The 17,613-nt window shown below is 37.6% G+C and overlaps 1 protein-coding gene across 3 annotated transcripts in view; it reads left to right on the top strand.

Annotated features, from left to right (window-relative positions):
- LOC107752936 (noelin-like) overlaps window positions 1-17,613 on the top strand; it is a 39,518-nt gene that overhangs the window by 8,549 nt on the left and 13,356 nt on the right. For 2 of the 3 annotated variants that reach the window (XM_016569005.1, XM_016569004.1), the window contains 4 exons: window positions 8,171-8,320; window positions 9,206-9,361; window positions 12,634-12,853; window positions 16,508-16,614. In XM_016569005.1, coding sequence (XP_016424491.1) covers window positions 8,171-8,320; window positions 9,206-9,361; window positions 12,634-12,853; window positions 16,508-16,614 — 633 coding nt within the window. Of the gene's footprint in view, window positions 1-6,306; window positions 7,101-8,170; window positions 8,321-9,205; window positions 9,362-12,633; window positions 12,854-16,507; window positions 16,615-17,613 lie in introns of those variants that run through there. The other variant, XM_016569003.1, reaches the window with a different exon arrangement.

Below are 17,613 nucleotides of genomic sequence, written 5' to 3'. Positions count from 1 at the left end.
TATATATATATATAATTTTTGGGGGGGAAGTTACCACTTCATAATAATTCAGGGAACATGCACCCTGAATAATGTAATGTCAGGGAACATGCAACGTTTGTTTCAGTGGGCATGATGCTTCTGGTCCCAGTGGTGCATATGTTGTCTTTTCAATTTGTGTTAATGTCCTAATAGTATTTCAGTATGAAGCCCAAGTCCAAATGTAGAATCCATTCAAACTTCCATTAACAAAAGAGAGAGAGAGCGAGAGAGAGAGGATAATGTATCCAGCTCCCCCAGCTATAGAATGAATGAGATTAGTTCTTGATTAACACGGTACAGATACGCGTCTTCTATGGTCTTATCACCTTCATGGAGATAAAGGTCATCACTATGCTCTCACAGAAGAGAATAATCTAGCCTGTGGATGAGAAGAATTATCATATTAGTAATGGCTCTACCTTTAATCGATTATGTCTGGTTTCGAGTATGAAAGGGAGATAAAAGGAAAGCATGTGTGTGTGTTTAAAAGGAAACACAAGCTGTTGTTTATATGATGGCATTTCACCACACCTGACACATTGTTTCTCTAAAAATCCATAAATCACACGCGCACACATTGTTTGTTTTTTTTTAAATCTCCAATCGATAGCAAGACAGATCTATCATCAGCATGTGCTCGATCTTTATACTTGTGTTGTCCATCATAGAATTCTGTAGCATCTGAACTGTGAAAGGGCAAGTGTGTGTTCACTGTTTTGTAAAAAGAGACGGACAGCAGGAGGATACAGGGCCACTTTGACTGTCCCCTTCTGTGCTAAGGACAGTGAATGATTTGAAAAGGTGTGCTGTTACTTTTTAACAATCAGAAATATGATAACCAGTGACCAGGATATAATAGAAACATTAGGTCAGGCTGTTTTAATCTAGACCACTAAGAAACCACCCTGCAACCTCCTAGAAACCATAGCGACCATATAGCAATACATCAGCAATCAGCTAAAAAACAAAAACAAAAAAACAAGCAACCAAAAGGCAATAAACTAACAACCATTCAGAACACCCTAGAAACTGCATAGCAGCACTCTAACAATCACTAAGTACACTTCAGAAGCATAGCAACGCCCTGGCAACAACCCAGAACACACAAGCAATCAAATACCAACATACGAACAACCAAGAAAACACCCTAGCAACACACTAAAAATCACCAAGTAGACTTTAGAATCATAGCAACAGCCCTGCCCCCAACCACTTAGAACATCTTAGCAACTGCATAGCAACTCAGTACAAAAGTACACTTTAATAGCATAGCAACGCCCTGGCAACCACCCAAAACACCCTAGCAATCCAACTACAATACACAAACACCCTAGCAACTGCAAAGCAACACACAATCACTAAACACACCTTAGTGGCACAGCAACGCCCTGGCAACCATTCAGAACGCCCTAGCAACTGCATAGGAACGGACTTAGTACTAAAGCACACTTTTGTAACATAGCAACGCCCCGGCAACCACCCAGAACACCCTAGCAACCAAATATCAACATATAAACAACCAGAAAAACACCCTAGCAACATATTAACAATCACTTAGTACTCTTTAGAATCATGGCAACAGCCCTGCCAAGTACTCAGAACACCCTAACAACTGAATAGCAACTGACATAGTACTTAAACACGCTTTAGTAGCATAGCAACGCCCTGGCAACCACCCAGAGCACCCTATCAACCAAATTTCAACACACAAACAACTATTCAAAACACCCTAGCAACTGCAAAGCAACATAAAATCACTAAACACACTTTAGTAGCATAGCAACGCCCTAGCAACCACCCAGAACACCCTAGCAACTGACTTAGTACTAAAGTACACTTTAGTACAATTATACCACCCTGGCAACCACCCAAAACACCCTTGAAACTCGCCTGTGAAATTTGCACAGCCAAGCACCACTCATTTTCTTGAAGGAAATGTAAAAATCTACCATCTGTTCACACATACAAACACACATTGCTCTCCTTCCCTTTACCAAGATATAAAACAATTTTTTCCTAAATCACAAAATAAATAGCTATGTTTTGAAGCAGTCATATTTCAGCTGGCGACAGATATTCTGTAAACTACCACTGAAAACAACAGGAAGAACAGACTGCTTGGAGAGGGAGAGGAGGCGGCGCAGGGTTAGAGGAGAGTACTGTAAATGTTCAAACAGCAGGGCTCCGTTCCAAACACCTCTGCAGTACCACAGGCACCAAGGCCCAGAGTCAGGCAGACCATTTGAAGTTCTGCAGAAGAAAACTTTTAAAAACATGGACTTTACTTTTTCCTTCTCTTCCTCTCCACACTGCTGAACCGTTAGCGAGGTCTCCAGCACAGACCGATTGATAAATCACTCATGTTGCGTTGGACTGTTTTTTTTTTACACTCAGCCTCATGCTGAAGGCTTTACAGTAGACCATTACAGATGAGTTACTGCTGCCACAGTCTCCTTCTGTCCAACAGCTCAGATGGTTTCTGCTGGTACATTTCAAACCAGTCGTCATCTAGCTCTCCTGATCTCCAGGATATTATCGTTTTGCTGGGGGCTGCAGAAATCGCACAGCCTGCACATGAATTATTAAAAGATGATAAAAAGCAAAAAGAACAGTGTTAAAGGGAATTCCAGCTCGAGATTACGGTTTTGCTGCTCTCACGTTGATGAAAGTAAAATTGATCGCTGTTGCCTTAGAGAACACAGTCATAAAACATTCATATCAGACGTTTACTGCACATCTTATTTCAGAATTAATAGCAATATGCACTTGACTCAACATATTAGTGCTTTTGTAAAACTAATCCATGTGTTTGTACCAAACCTTCAGATTAATATGGAAGCTTTTTTCTCGCAATTGTGAGTTTACATTTCACAATTTTTTTCTCAGAATTGCATGATATAAACTCGCAATTGCGAGTTATAAACTCAGAATTGCAAGAACTTGCAGTTGCGAGAAATAAAGTCAGAACTGCGAAATATAAACTTCCAATTGTTATAAAGTTATAAAGTCCAATTCTGAGAAAAAATATTATTTTCTTACAATTGTAAGTTTAGATCTAATAATTGTGACTTTATAACTCGTAATTGCATGTTATAGAGTCAGAATTGTGAGATAAAAATTTGCAATCACCTTTTTATTCAGTGGCGGAAACAGGCTTCCATAGATTAAAGAAACTGTTCACTCATAAATAAATAAAAAATTATGTATTTACCTTCCTGTTGTTCCAAACCCATATGACTGACTTTCTTCTGTTGAACACAAAAATAGATGTTTAGCAGAATGTTCATGCTGCTCATTTCCAATGAAATTGAATGTCAATGGATGCTATCAAGCTTCAAAAATGACAAAAAATAATAACATGAGGGTGAGTACATGATGACAATGGTTAACAATCCCTTTAACGTTTTGCTTTAACATTGGCTGAGGTTGAATGTTGATTAGTTGATCAGTTTGCAGCTTAATTTACCACAATCCTGAAAATCTCAATTTTTTGTCTTAACTCCATGAAACAACTCACAACTTTTCTTTTCCTATTCTAGTGTTAATGTGTATAGAGAAATAGCTCATAAACTCTGTTAAGTTCCTGGTGTTGCATGACTTAATCAGCATAGATGTTTGGCATTACGTTTGATTGTTTGATTCATTAGCCAAAAACTGCTTTATGGAAAAGTATTATTTATCACAGCTTTTTAATTAGAAAATTGTCAGCTTTTATCAAAAGCCAGAAAGAAATCTAGGTTTGAAAGAACTATTTAATTAACATGGTCAAGTTCAGAGAGTTTAGAGAGAACTAACAAGACCAAAACTTACATCAAAAATGAAAAACCTCCCAAGGGCACTAATTTGTAGAGAAGTGTCTATTTGCCGGTTACAAGTCTGAGGCCGTGATACAAGGTCAGCCCAACATTGAGAGCGTTATAACAGTCTCCGCTGCATTATTTTTATGCAAAACATCATCCTACCATGTGCGCTGATATTTTACTCATTAATCTCTGAAATAAAAACAAGCCAATGTGATTCAAGTTGCATTGTTCATTGGCACACACGCTGAGAGATCCCAAGGCCAAAGAAATTCAAGCCCTGGGTGATTTGTGCTGAAGTGACCTTCTATTTCTATGGCTCTATCTTTCATTCATTCCATCTCTCTTTTATGTCTCTCTCCATCTACTCACACACGAAAATACAACCATAGTGCAGGATGGTAATCATGTTACCTATAGGGATGACATGTCAAGAAGATATTTAAAGGGACAGTTCACCCAAAAATTAAAAGATGTGTTTCTTCATCAGAACAGATTTGGAGAAATTCAGCATTACATCATTTGCTCACCAATGGATCCTCTGCAGTGAATGGGTGCCTTCAGAATGAGAGTCCAAACAGCTGATAAAAACATCACAATAATCCACACCAATCCAGTCCATCAATTAATGTCTTTTGACGGCACCCATTCACTGCAGAGGATCCATTGGTGAGCAAATGATGTAATGCTAAAGATCTCCATATCTGTGCTGCTGAAGAAACAAACTCATCTACATCTTGGCCTGAGGGTAAATTTCCATCAAATTCTTATTTTTGGGTGAACTATTTCTTTAAAAAAGTAGTTATTTCGACTTGTACATTACATTTCAAGTCACACCATAGCTTTGTGAGAGGAACAGCCTGAAATTTCAGTCTAAAAATGTCAAACTTGACTAACAGCCATGATCGCCATTCACTTTCTTTTTAAGGAAAAGAACACCTTGGACATTCTGTTATAAATAACTCCTTTTGTGTTCTGCGGGAAACCATACAGGAAATCATACAGGTTTCTAAAGACATGAGGATGAGTAAATGATGGCAGAACTAGTCCTTCAAGGCCAGTACAGAAAGACTGAATCATTGTGGATCCACAAGCAAACCAAAAAGTGTGTGTGTGTGTATATGTAATAGACAGTGACAGGCCCGGAAAGAATATCTGCCCTAGATTCAGTGTTTTAGATGTTTTCTGTGTGATGTTTTATTAAAGTGAGGTTGGATATGCTGACAGAGACAAAACTGGATGCCTGACACTCCCTGAATCTCTCTCAGCCTGTGTTTCTCTCTCGCTCAAAGGTCAGTCTACCTTAAGTGCCGTACCTTTGATATATTCATATTTTATTCCAAAATAGCAGTTTATTTTGGATTTATAATCTGGTTCATTTATTAAACAACCAAGAAGGTTCTGTTCTTTAAATTCAGGTTCTATTTTAAGGGGAAAAACAAATAAGTATGGATTTTAAACATGTGCATGTATATATATATATGCTACATTACTATTGGGGCATAGTGTCACATACGTTCTATATTTTTGTTATTTTAAACTTGATTTGCCTATTCAGCAAGACTTATTGAATATATCAAACAAAAAATATTCTCAAATCAGTTTTAAAAAGGAGGTTCCCATTGTGTCAACTTACCCCATGTAGTTTGACAAAATGCCCGAGTGCAGGGGACAAAGTTAAACGTACAAACTGAACTGTATCTATTTTTTCCTGTGCAATAACATTATAATTATTAAAAAAAACTTTTATGTAGCCCGAACTTACACAAAAATTATCTTTAAAAAAACAATCACAAACCTACCCTTAGAAATATTCACTGTTGTAAGAAGTGTGACGCATAGTCCCGGTTTTCCCCAGTTTATTTATATAATGTGGTTATTTTTGGTATTACAATTCATGCACATCTAATTATGACGTGCTTTGCACCTCTAACTGTGTCACTACTACTCGCTGTCATGTCTAGGTCTGTGATTAATAGGTGTTAAACAAGTGATTTATTAGACTACACAACTCATTCTGTCTTACTGCCAGATAGTGGTCGGGTGTAATTGCATCACAGTACCGCCGATCACAACACGGGGGCGCTCGAGTCGTTCTAATGCAAACTGAATTAATGCATTTACGGCACTGGATGTCATGTGTAGGATGCATGCAGGGTGGATCTTCTCCGGGACCCTGTCACTCAGTTTTCACTAGCAATCCGTGTACACATGTAGGGGGGGGGCGGACGCGTTCTCCTGAAGCCGTAACCATAGCAACAGTATGCTGCTCGAGCGATTTTTCCATTTAGAATATGACAGGAACATCATAAAACTGACCTTATAACCTTATTATAGACTTTCATATTACAATTTTAATCACAAAGCTTTAGTGTTTGGTTTAAAACTCCGGTTAACTGTCGGCGGCAAAAGAAAACTTTGGTTGTGTGAAAGAATTCTCAACGGATTATGCCGTGAAAATTACTGACAGATAATTTGACGGCATTGAAAGTCTTTTTTATAACTCGCGCACCGGTGACAGTTACAATTATTATAGGGGAACAAAAGGGGAGCGCGGGAGATATATGAACGTTATTCACTCCCGTTGACCCGGAGTGGGGCGTGACATTGGGATGTTCCGTTTACAACCTTAAACAATATAGGGTCATTAACAGGATCCGTTGCCAAGTGCAAATCCCCGGTGGCGCGTCTCGTGAGCAGAGAAGCGCTTGACGCGTTCAAGCTTTCCTTTATATAGGAGCGCGTGGCGCCGCCTCCTTTCTCATCCACGGAGAGCAGTCGGTGTGTGCAGTTGTAATCCATCCAGAGTAATTCACTTGCGTGGAGAAGGCGGACCAATAAGGGCGTGAAGGCAAACAAAAGAGACACGGATAACGGAAAAGACACCAGACGGGAGCAGCACGCGGAGACGAGGGTCACAACCGCTCAGTTTTATCAGTCTAACAACACGGGACTCCATTCAATCATTGGCATTCATGAAGATGAGCACTGCGAGACCGTCCGAACCGGGACCGTTAGAGGAGATGTTGCGGATGATGGTGATGCACGAGGCGCTCACGGGCAGCGATGCTCGCCGTTACGGTTTCCCGGTGGCTTGTGTAGAATGAGAGTTTGGGTCAGTGTGCAGAAATGTCGGTGCCTTTGCTGAAGATCGGTGTGGTGCTCAGCACCATGGCAATGATCACCAACTGGATGTCCCAGACACTGCCATCGCTAGTGGGGCTCAACACCACCAAACTGACCGCGGCGCAGGGCGGCTATCCAGACCGGAGTATAGGAGTAAGTCTCGGGTTATTTCCCCTGAAAATTCAAACGAAAAGTTCAAATATTAATAGCTTTTAACATGTGCAAATATTTTCCAGTCGCGCATATAGCAGCGCGTTGCAATTAGGTGTTTTGCGATATTTTTTGTATACAAATTTTCATTCTTTTGCATTCTGCTCCATTCATTCTTTAAAAATGTCCAATGCAGGAACGTGTGTGCACGCCTCCTTGCGTGTTCTCGGTTTCAAAAGTGGCGTTCACGGACCTGCTGATTGTGATGTCATGGAATTTCGAACGCTCAAGGTTCTAATTAGCTCTAATGAAAGTTTTATTTTATTTTAATAAACCAAAATTGTCAATAGATATCAGGAGCATTTTTTGTGATTTCACTAGAATGAGGCACGGAAAAGCCCACTGAAAGAAACAAAGAGGTTCTTTTGAACGCAAGAACGTGTTTTGAGCACATTCTTATGCTTAAAAAAAGAATAAAGAATGGAACAAATAGGCTATCTATCACCAAATACACTGTAGATGTAATGCAGCTGTGTAGCTCTTTCGTGGTTCAGTCTTTTTCACTTTCATGGACAATTTTCATTTTAATATCACTTTGAATATTAAACTAAATCTATGGGGTTTACCATGGGCCACGGAATATAACTAGAAAAGACTGCAAAAGTTTCTAGTGTTGTAATATTCCATTTAGGATTCTCCAGACCTGCATCAGTGAATGTTCATCAATTCTCCATCTGTCCCTCACTGTCACCAACTCCAGACAGACTGTGATTGGATCTGTAACTCAACAGCAGTTCAGAAACGACATACAGCTGAACAGGATAGATCGCCTCTCTCTAACAGCTGTCAGTCAAATACGACTTCAAAACTGTGAGCGTGAATGAGGCTGATGTAAAGCTGCTGCGTTTTGATTGGTGGGTGGGGACGTGGGCGTGGTCTGACGTGGCACTAGCAGATGGGATTTTGCGCAATCTTGTGTCGTGTGTTTGTAATGCCAATAAGTCTGGGATTATAAATGAAACTATGAACTTTAGATGTTGTAATATCTCTCGTTCTCTCTCGTCTTCTCACAGGTTTTACCCGCCAACCCTGAGGAGTCCTGGCAGGTGTACAGCTCGGCTCAGGACAGCGAGGGCAGGTGTGTGTGTACGGTCGTCGCACCTCAGCAGACCATGTGCTCAAGAGATGCCCGCACCAAACAACTCCGCCAGCTACTGGAGAAGGTGACCTCCCGATCCATAATGCTCTATTGATTTGCCCTTGGGCATCACGTTACCTACGTAAAGTTGCCAAAGACACTGAATCTATGACAACCAGAGTTCTCCTCCAGAGATCAAAGTGACCTAGAGGCATGAGCCTAACAACTCAGACAATATCATTCACATACAAACACCCAGTTAATGAGTTCCTCTGGAGCACGGCTGGCACAAAGGCAAACAGCCTTTCCTCAGAAAGACAATGATGCAACTCCTCGGACACATCAATCATTAGCAGACATGGAATAGCTGCAGAACTCGCTAGTTTGCTGAAGGTCACTAGATTTGTTATATATTGATGTTCAGAGTCGATATATTTAGATGTTTCTTCAAAATCAGATCATTTCAAGCTCAGTGGAAGCAAGAAAACGTTATCTATTTGTTCAAGAGAGGATAACGAATTAAATATCAAATTATCAAAGTTAAAAAATAAACCTAAAATCTTATAAAATATATAGTTATATACAAAATCATGTTTTACAAAAAACATTTGAAATGAAATAAAATTATAAGGAAAAGCAAAATTGAATTTTTTCAAGAGACAATAACAAATTAAATATATACAGTGGGTACGGAAAGTATTCAGACCCCACCCACTGTATATTATATAATTATATATATTTACTGTTAATTTGATATTAATATATATATTATACATAATATTATATAAGTGTAATAAAGTGTGTGTGTGTGTGTGTGTGTGTATATAACAAATTATAAAAATTATATATATATATATATGCCTAATCACATGTGAGTTTTCCAATTTGCAAATAATAATAATAATAGTAATTTTATGAAATGTGTTTATTTACAAAACATATTAAATATCTGGTACCTGTGTGTTTTTAGGTGCAAAACATGACACAATCAATCCAAGTATTGGACCAGCGGACTCAGAGGGACCTGCAGTACGTGGTGAAGATGGAAGATCAACTCCGTGGCCTGGAGACCAAATTCAGACAGGTGGAGGAGAACCACAAACAAAACATCGCCAAGCAATACAAGGTAAACACACAATTAAATGCAAGCAGTGCACATATTTCACATGAATGCACACATCGCTCCACACTTTCATACACGAACAAACTGCAGATTGCATGCACACTTGTGTGCTTGTGTGATTTTTGTGAAATGTGCAGACCTGTCTGATTCGATCCAAACAATTAGTGAACTTTTGGTCAAATGCAATATTTGCATTGTTGTGCAAAAATATAAACATTTATTTGTACACTTGTACACCAGAAAAATACTAAATTAAATATGATTGTATTATTATAATAAAATAGCAAAAAAAATAAAGGATCTGCACATTTCAGTTTTTCTATAATATAACAGTCAAAACATCCCATGAACCACACTATACTACCTGACACATGCATGAAATATAATTTTTGTTTGCACTTTATAACACAAGTGTGAGTGTGCGAGTACATGAGATGTGCGTGTGTGACTGTGAGAGCACGTGAATGTGTTAGCTAGGTTAGCGAGTTAGCTCCCTGTGCTGAGTGTGTTGTTTCTTGCTTGCAGGGCTAACTATAAAGACATGATAGGAGAGCCAGAGGCCAGAAGAGGCAGGTCTAACCCACGATTGGCTGAAGTGGGCGTCAATCATGCTGTTTATGTCACGATTCTCATATTCTATTCGACATTAGCTGTAAGAAACACTCCTCCCCCCTCCCTTATCCAACCACCAATCAGATCTCCTCATGCATGCTACTCTAAAGAATTGTTACGTTTTATTTATATGATCTACATTTTCTAGTTTCATTGCTATATTGCTATTATTACTACTACCATTATTATTCTCATCTTTGCTAGTATTGCTTAAGTTATTATTATTATTATTACTCTTATTATTTGTCACTATGAGTCTTTGGTTTTTGAAGTAATATGCGTTTTTGAAGTAAAGAATTTAATCTTAACATCACATTGTTGTATGTGAGTTGTAATTTCAGCATGTGTCCCTTTCTGCTGTTGCATTCTAAACGACAACTAATAAAGTCTTTTCCCAATTGTTTACCGTGTTCAGAGCGCTTGATTTCGTCGATAAATGTTTGTAGATATATAATTTCTATACGGATACGAGTAGTTTTACTGCAGCTTGGCCTCTGGTCTCTCACTGTCTCTACAAGCACACACACACACACAAACATAGACTCTTAAAAATAAACGTTTTTAATGGTTTATTGAAGCACTTCAGCAAAGAATCCTCTTCTTAAAAAACATTTTTTAAGCACTTGAGGTGCTATATTAAAATGTAAGTTTGTTTAACAAAATAAGTTCTTAAATATTGGCATCATTTGTTGTTAAAGTGGATTTTTTAAGCATCGGTACATACACTACATGGCCAAAAGTATGTGGACACCTTTTAGTTAAAGGATTTTCATCTACAATATAACTTGATGCATAAAAACCAAGACTACAACCAATATAGTCATTTTGCCTTTTGAAAAAGAAGTACACTTTTGGCATACTTTTATAAAGAGCATGTATTATGGAAATAATACACTTAAGAAAATACTTAAGTGCGAAGTGAATGCAATGTTTTTAGACATGTAATGTTTAGAGTAATTGCAGTAATTTAATACTTTACGTGTGCTTTAGTATGTTTGTCAACAGATTGAAATCAGTATATTTCTTTAAAGCACAACAAAAGATTAATACATAATGCCTTAAAATGTTCTTTGAAACTATTAATTTGACATTATAAGAGTATAAGTACAGTTTAAAAAAATATAAACTATAAGTAAAAATTTAAACTATAAGTGTACATTCCATACAATTAATTTAAATAAACACAAAAAGCACATTTCTTTTTCACAAGGGCAAACAAGATTTTGTAGCAGAGTGGGACCTTTTTTTTTTCTTTTTCTCTACCGAGGTTCAGAAATATGATTTATCAAGCCGTCTGGTGGGGAAAAACCAGACAAACCTGCACAACACCCAGACCTGACCTCACTGATGCTCAGGAGCAAATCGCTGCATCCATGTTCATGCATCTAGAAAAACTTCCCAGAGGAGTAGAAACTGTTACAGAAGCAAAAGAATGACTAAATGCCAGTTCACACCAAAACGATTACTAGCGTCCACACCAACACATGATAACGTTGTTTATTATAAGTTTTGTCATCTGCCACTTTAAATGCTCTAGCTCTTTAAAGTCAGGTGAATTCTGATTGGTTGTCAATGTTTTTTATCATCCATCAGCTAGAAAAAATCTTTCTGAAAGTGATTCCAACGACATAGTTCCTTTGTTCCATTATTATTATCAATGTGGTGTGCCTCTGCCATTCTTTTAAAACTAGAACGATATCTTTATCGTCATAGTTTTATCCTTGGTGTGAAGGGGTCTTAAAGGGATAGTTCACCCAAAAATGAAAATTCTGTCATTAATTACTCACCCTCATGTCGTTCCAAACCCGTAAGACCTCCGTTCATCTTCGGAACACAAATTAAGATATTTTTGATGCATTCTGACAGCTCTCTGACCCTCCCATAGACAGCAAGGGTACTACCACGATCAACGTTCAGAAACGTAGCAAGGAGATCGGTAAAATAATCCATGTGACATCAGGGGTTCAACCGTAATATTACGAAGCTACAAGAATACTTTTTATGCGCAAAAGAAAAAAAAATAACGTGGCGCAGCTGACACAGAACAACATATGCTGCTTGCGTTCAGTGGATACTCTCCAAAATGGAGCTAGGGTGACACGGAGGAGACGAATTGTTGAATAAAGTCTTTTTTTTCTCGTAGTTTCGTAATATTGCGGTTGAACCCCTGATGTCACATGGATTATTTTATCGATTGCTACGTTTCTGGACGTTGATCGTGGTAGTACCCTTGCTGTCTATGGGAGGGTCAGAGAGCTGTCAGATTCCATCAAAAATATCTTAATTTGTGTTCCGAAGATGAACGGAGGTCTTACGGGTTTGGAACGACATGAGGGTGAGTAATTCATGACAGAATTGTCATTTTTGGGTGAACTATCCCTTTAACTCGTTGTAAATGTCAGTGGTTCTAAACTTAAAAGCACATTGGTATGGTTTAGATGTCCACATACTTTGAGGCAGATATGTTTTTTTATAAGAACTCCAATGGTGGTAAAACCCATTCAAACGTTTATTTTAAGAGTGCCGAGATGAACAAACATGCTATTAATGTATACACAACATTATTCAACACCTAGATTGTTCAAATCGGCGTAGGCAGCAAGGGTTCAGACAGGTTTCAGAACGTACAGTAAGCAAGACTTTCCAACGCTACATATTTGCAGGCCATAAAGGCAAAAATGGCGGAGCTGCGTCCGCTGATCCCCGTACTGGAGGAGTACAAAGCAGACGCGCGGCTGGTTCAGCAGTTTAAGGAGGAGGTGCAGAACTTGACGACCAGCCTCGGTCTCCTCCAGCAGGAGATGGGAGCCTACGACTACGATGACCTGCACTCCCGTGTGGTTAGTCTAGAGGAGCGGCTACGCGCGTGCATGCAGAAGCTCGGTAAGACACGCAAAATACTTGTCTACCCCAAACATGATACTGGATCAGCATTGTTTACTGGTCCTGGAATTCCAGGTACAGTACAAAATAAGCTCAATTCGTGGCATATGTTGATCACCACAAAAAATGATGACACTTTTAATGGAAGTGAATGGAGCCAATCTGCAAATGTTAAAATACTCACTGTTTCAATATTACAGCCACATGATGTAAACTATATGTGTTTACATAATTTGTGTAAAGAACAATTTTACAACTTGTTGGCATGACAACAAACACAAATAGTATGACATGAAATGCTTTTTCGACTCTCTGCACATAGAATAAAAATGAACATAAGAATAACAGAAAAAAGTATGAATAGAAATTACACAAATTAACATTTCAGAAATTACAACACAATGTTAAAAAAAGTCTAAAAACTGTAAAACGATCACTCAAAACAGAATTTTAACAGAAGTAAGTGTTTTTATAAAGTTATAATCTTAGTGTAAATCCTCCAGAAATTCAATTCTATTGTAAGTGCGTCGCTGTAACCTCCATTTCTGCTTTTTTAAAAGCAAATTATTTAAAATTATTTTTGTGGCAATCAACACTATGCCATATGTTTGTACTGAACCTATTAAAATTAATTTAACAAAAACTATCATTTTAGAATGAAAACAAGCATTATTTACTTAACTTATGAATATTTTTTTCTTTGAGGACATCGGCAAGAGAAGACAACTTTAGCTACTCACAGAGTAAACGTGTCACAAATATACCGACCCATGTACGCGAGTAGACGCCTGACTTTCTATCTTAAAGGGGTCCTATTATGCTCTTTTACAAACAAAGTCTTGATTTTGTTTTGGGGGTGTACTAGAACAGGCTCTCATACTAGGTTGTTCGAAAAACACATTATTTTTCACATATTTTACATTATTACAACACCTCTCTCCCCAGTCTGGCATGAACGGCTCGAGTGATAACACTCATTACCAGGTCTCGTCCCATTCGTCGATCTTTGTGATATCACAAATCCCGGAAAATGTGCGTTGTAGTCCAAACGAGTCGTTCGTTGTAGTTTTTGAAAAGTGATTTCTGATAAATAAAATATCTCCTTTTGAAGTGGACTTTGAGCTTTGTAACTTTGCAGATCTTTTTTATGCTCAAACAGCAACATTACAGACTAACTAAAGTTGAAAAAGTGAAAAAGCATAATAGGACCCCTTTAAAAAAGTCAAAAAAGTAATGGGTGCGAGTCGCTCTGCGTCACAAACATCTGATGGTTAATCAAGGGTGCAGCATTAATTACTTCCAGCAGCACTTTTAAAAATAAAGGTTCTTAGCAGAATCTCAGGTTCAAAGAATTTTCTGATCAAGAACCATTTTGGCCGGTTCTAGAGTTTCTGTGCAGTTCTTTGAAGATTAAAAAAGTTCTTGTCACATTATAGTCTTAAGATCAGTGTTTTGGCTTCTTCTAGGTTCTTTAAAGCACCAACACATGATTGTTTTCAAAAGCACTTGAAAAAAAAGAAAAAGAAAAAAAAAAAACTTTATTGGAATCACTGGCTCCATTAAGAACCTTTAAAATCCATGGGACCTTTGCATTTCAGGTTTCTTATAGTCGAAAGGGTTCATCACAATAAGAAAACTGATTCTTCTAAGAACTGTTCACTGAAAGGGAACCGGCTCTTCTACGATATCACTCCAAAAAAAAAAAAACTTTTGGAACCTTTATTTTTAAGCGCAAACTAAAGAATTATTGAAAAAGATCGGGTACAAATTAAGACACTGATTATGATATAGAAATGAAGTTAAATCTGAATGTAAATTCACCTTCTCTCTGATTCACTCTAATCTCATTCCTCTAACACATCGTCTGCCATTTCCCAATGATGAAGAAAAATCTCAAATGAGAAACTTTTGCTTACGTCTCCTGCTTCTCAGATGTTTCTCCTGAGAAAAAGAGCCCAGTATTCTCATGTGTATCCTCGAGGGTTTTCAGAAATCTCAGCATCTCAAACTTTGTTGGATTTGACCAAAAGTCTGTAATCAAAAGTCACAGATTTCAATATTTTTCATCCATTTCTACAAAGATCAAATGTTCTGAGCTGCTCTCCACATTAATTTTACAGCTCTGTAGTCTGTACTCTTACTGTATGTCAACTATTCTCTCATTTGGGTCTGTTTTTATTTTAGCATAGCTGATACTTAAATGAAGCACAACTGAGAACTTAGTTCAAGTCTCTTGAGCTATAAAAGAGTAAACTTACTGTATGCATTCACTATCACAACTTCCATTTCCCAGCATCCACACACTCACTCACTCACACACACACACACACAGCTTTTCTCTGGTGTGTATCATCTTTCTTTCTCCTTCACCCTGAGTTTCTGGAAGAGAAATCTGGGCCAGTTTCACTGTACGATCAATATGGCTTTTAAACAACTGACTGATATCTCCTTTCACACACACACACTTGAGCTTCATCCATGTGTGTCACTTCTGATGAATATGAAACATTTACAGGAAAACCACATGAATTTCACATATTCCCATGGTGTAAAACCATGCGAAACATGTAATCTGAACGTGGTGCATGGTGGGATTTGTTCATCCCACATGTGACATGCATGAATTTGTTTTGTTGAGGAGAGATGTATTACTGTTTTTTTTTTTTTTAGCAAAATTTATTTATTATTATTTATTTAGATTTATAGCAAAAATCACATTTTCATCAGAAACATAAAAATCTAGTTCACTATTTCACTTGTTCAAATATAATTCCTCAAATGCCATTTTGATGTGATCACATGAGATTAAACAAGAACACAAGAATTTACCATGTTCTCCGATGTGCTAACACATGAAATTTGTTTTTTCCTGTATACTGAGAAAAAAAAAATATTGGTGTAAAAAACTAATTTTCATTCAGAAATCTCAAAAATAAAAAAAGAAATGGCTAGTAACAGTAGTAGTTCTAATAATATTTATTTACTACTTTGAAAAATATTTTTTTTACAGGGCATATATTGACAATAATGAATCAGTAATCATGTACATTGTGTGAGAGGGTTGTGCATTTTTCTGCGGATGCGTGTCTGTGGTGTCTGCAATATTAGAGAATCAGGGCTTTAGTCTAAAGATAGTAGCGTAATAATTTAATCCTGTATCTCCCTCCAGACAACAGATTACAGCTCAGTGTGCTAATCTCAAGCATGTGTGTGTGTGTGTGTGTGTGTTGAATGGCACACACACACACACATACATCACGGTTATTACTCACTATCACCACATGTCAAAAAACATATTTTTTTATATTTATCTTACGATTTATCTGTATATTCTATTCTCTCTCCGTCACAAACATGAAAAACATTCATCTGTATTCCTATATTATATTATATTTTATTTTTCTCTCTATCTTCGCCATGAAAGCTCATAATGAAGCTCAGTGTGACTCAATTAATGTCATTTAATCATAACACTCCAAGATATAAGATTACCACAGTAATTATGACTGAATCAGACTCATCATAACATTACAGCATTAAATCTCTAAACTCATTAAACTTGTGTGACAATAAGCTTCTCGTAAGAAAGTTTGTGTGTGTGTGTGCGCAATTATATATGCGTGTAGTTAAATATGTGTGTTGTGTGTCCTACAGCGTGTGGTAAGCTGACTGGCATTAGTGATGCAATCACTATTAAAACATCCGGGTCTCGGTTCGGATCCTGGATGACGGACCCTCTCGCTCCTGAAGGAGACACAAGGGTGAGTGTAAACGCACAAACATACATATTTCCAATTTTAGACATATAAATGCAATCAGACATGCGAAATCATTCAAAAGATGGGGTTAGTAAGATATGTTTTTAAAAGAAGTCTCTTTTGCTCACAAAAGGTGCATTTATTTGATCAAAAATAACAGTAATATTGTGAAATATTATTACAATTTAAAAGAACTGTTTTTATTTAAAGACATTTTAAAATGCAATTTATTTCTGTGGTGCAAAGCTGATTTTTCAGTATCATTACTTCAGTCATCAGTGTCACATGATCCTTCAGAAATCATTCTAAAATGCTGATTTGCTGCTCAAGAAACATTATAAATGTTGAAAACCGTTGTGCTGCTTAATATTTTTGTGGAAACCTTTTTTTAGGATTCTTTGATGAATAGAAAGCTCAAAAGAACAGCATTTATTAAAAATAGAAACCTTTTGTAACATTACAAATGTCTTGACTGACACTTTTGATCAATTTAATGTGTCCTTGCATTTTTGTATTTCTTAGTATTTGTGTATAATCTAGGGTTGGGCCGATAGACGATGCCATTGTTCATCGCCGATGGCTGATAGACATCATGATGTTGAGCCGGCATCATGATTTTATGTACTGTAATGTAACAGGCAACCGTTACACCGTGTCTACACCAGACGCGACAGTTGTCGTGTCGCGCCGCATCAGCTAAAGTCTGTCTACACTGGACACGACAAAGCGACCGTTGAAAATCATTTGAAATTTGTGTCAGCACGTCATAATTAGAACACGGCAGCAGTTTACTGTCAGGGATTTGTCGTGTCGCGCCGCATCCAGTGTAGACAGCATCACTGATTATAATGAGTTCTATAGACTGATCTATATATAATAAATCTCTATTATAGATCAGTGGTTCTATAGTATTTTGTCGCACCGCGCCGCTCGTGTCCGGTGTAGAAACAGTGTTAGGAATCGTGTTTTCCCTTATAAGGATTCACGCTTCGGGCACACCCC

This window comes from Sinocyclocheilus rhinocerous, unplaced genomic scaffold (genome assembly GCF_001515625.1).
Source record: "Sinocyclocheilus rhinocerous isolate Xijiao unplaced genomic scaffold, SAMN03320098_v1.1 scaffold231, whole genome shotgun sequence".
Taxonomy (NCBI): Eukaryota; Metazoa; Chordata; class Actinopteri; order Cypriniformes; family Cyprinidae; genus Sinocyclocheilus; species Sinocyclocheilus rhinocerous.
Note: the sequence above shows the minus strand (reverse complement) of the source record. Positions and strands in the feature narration are given on the sequence as shown.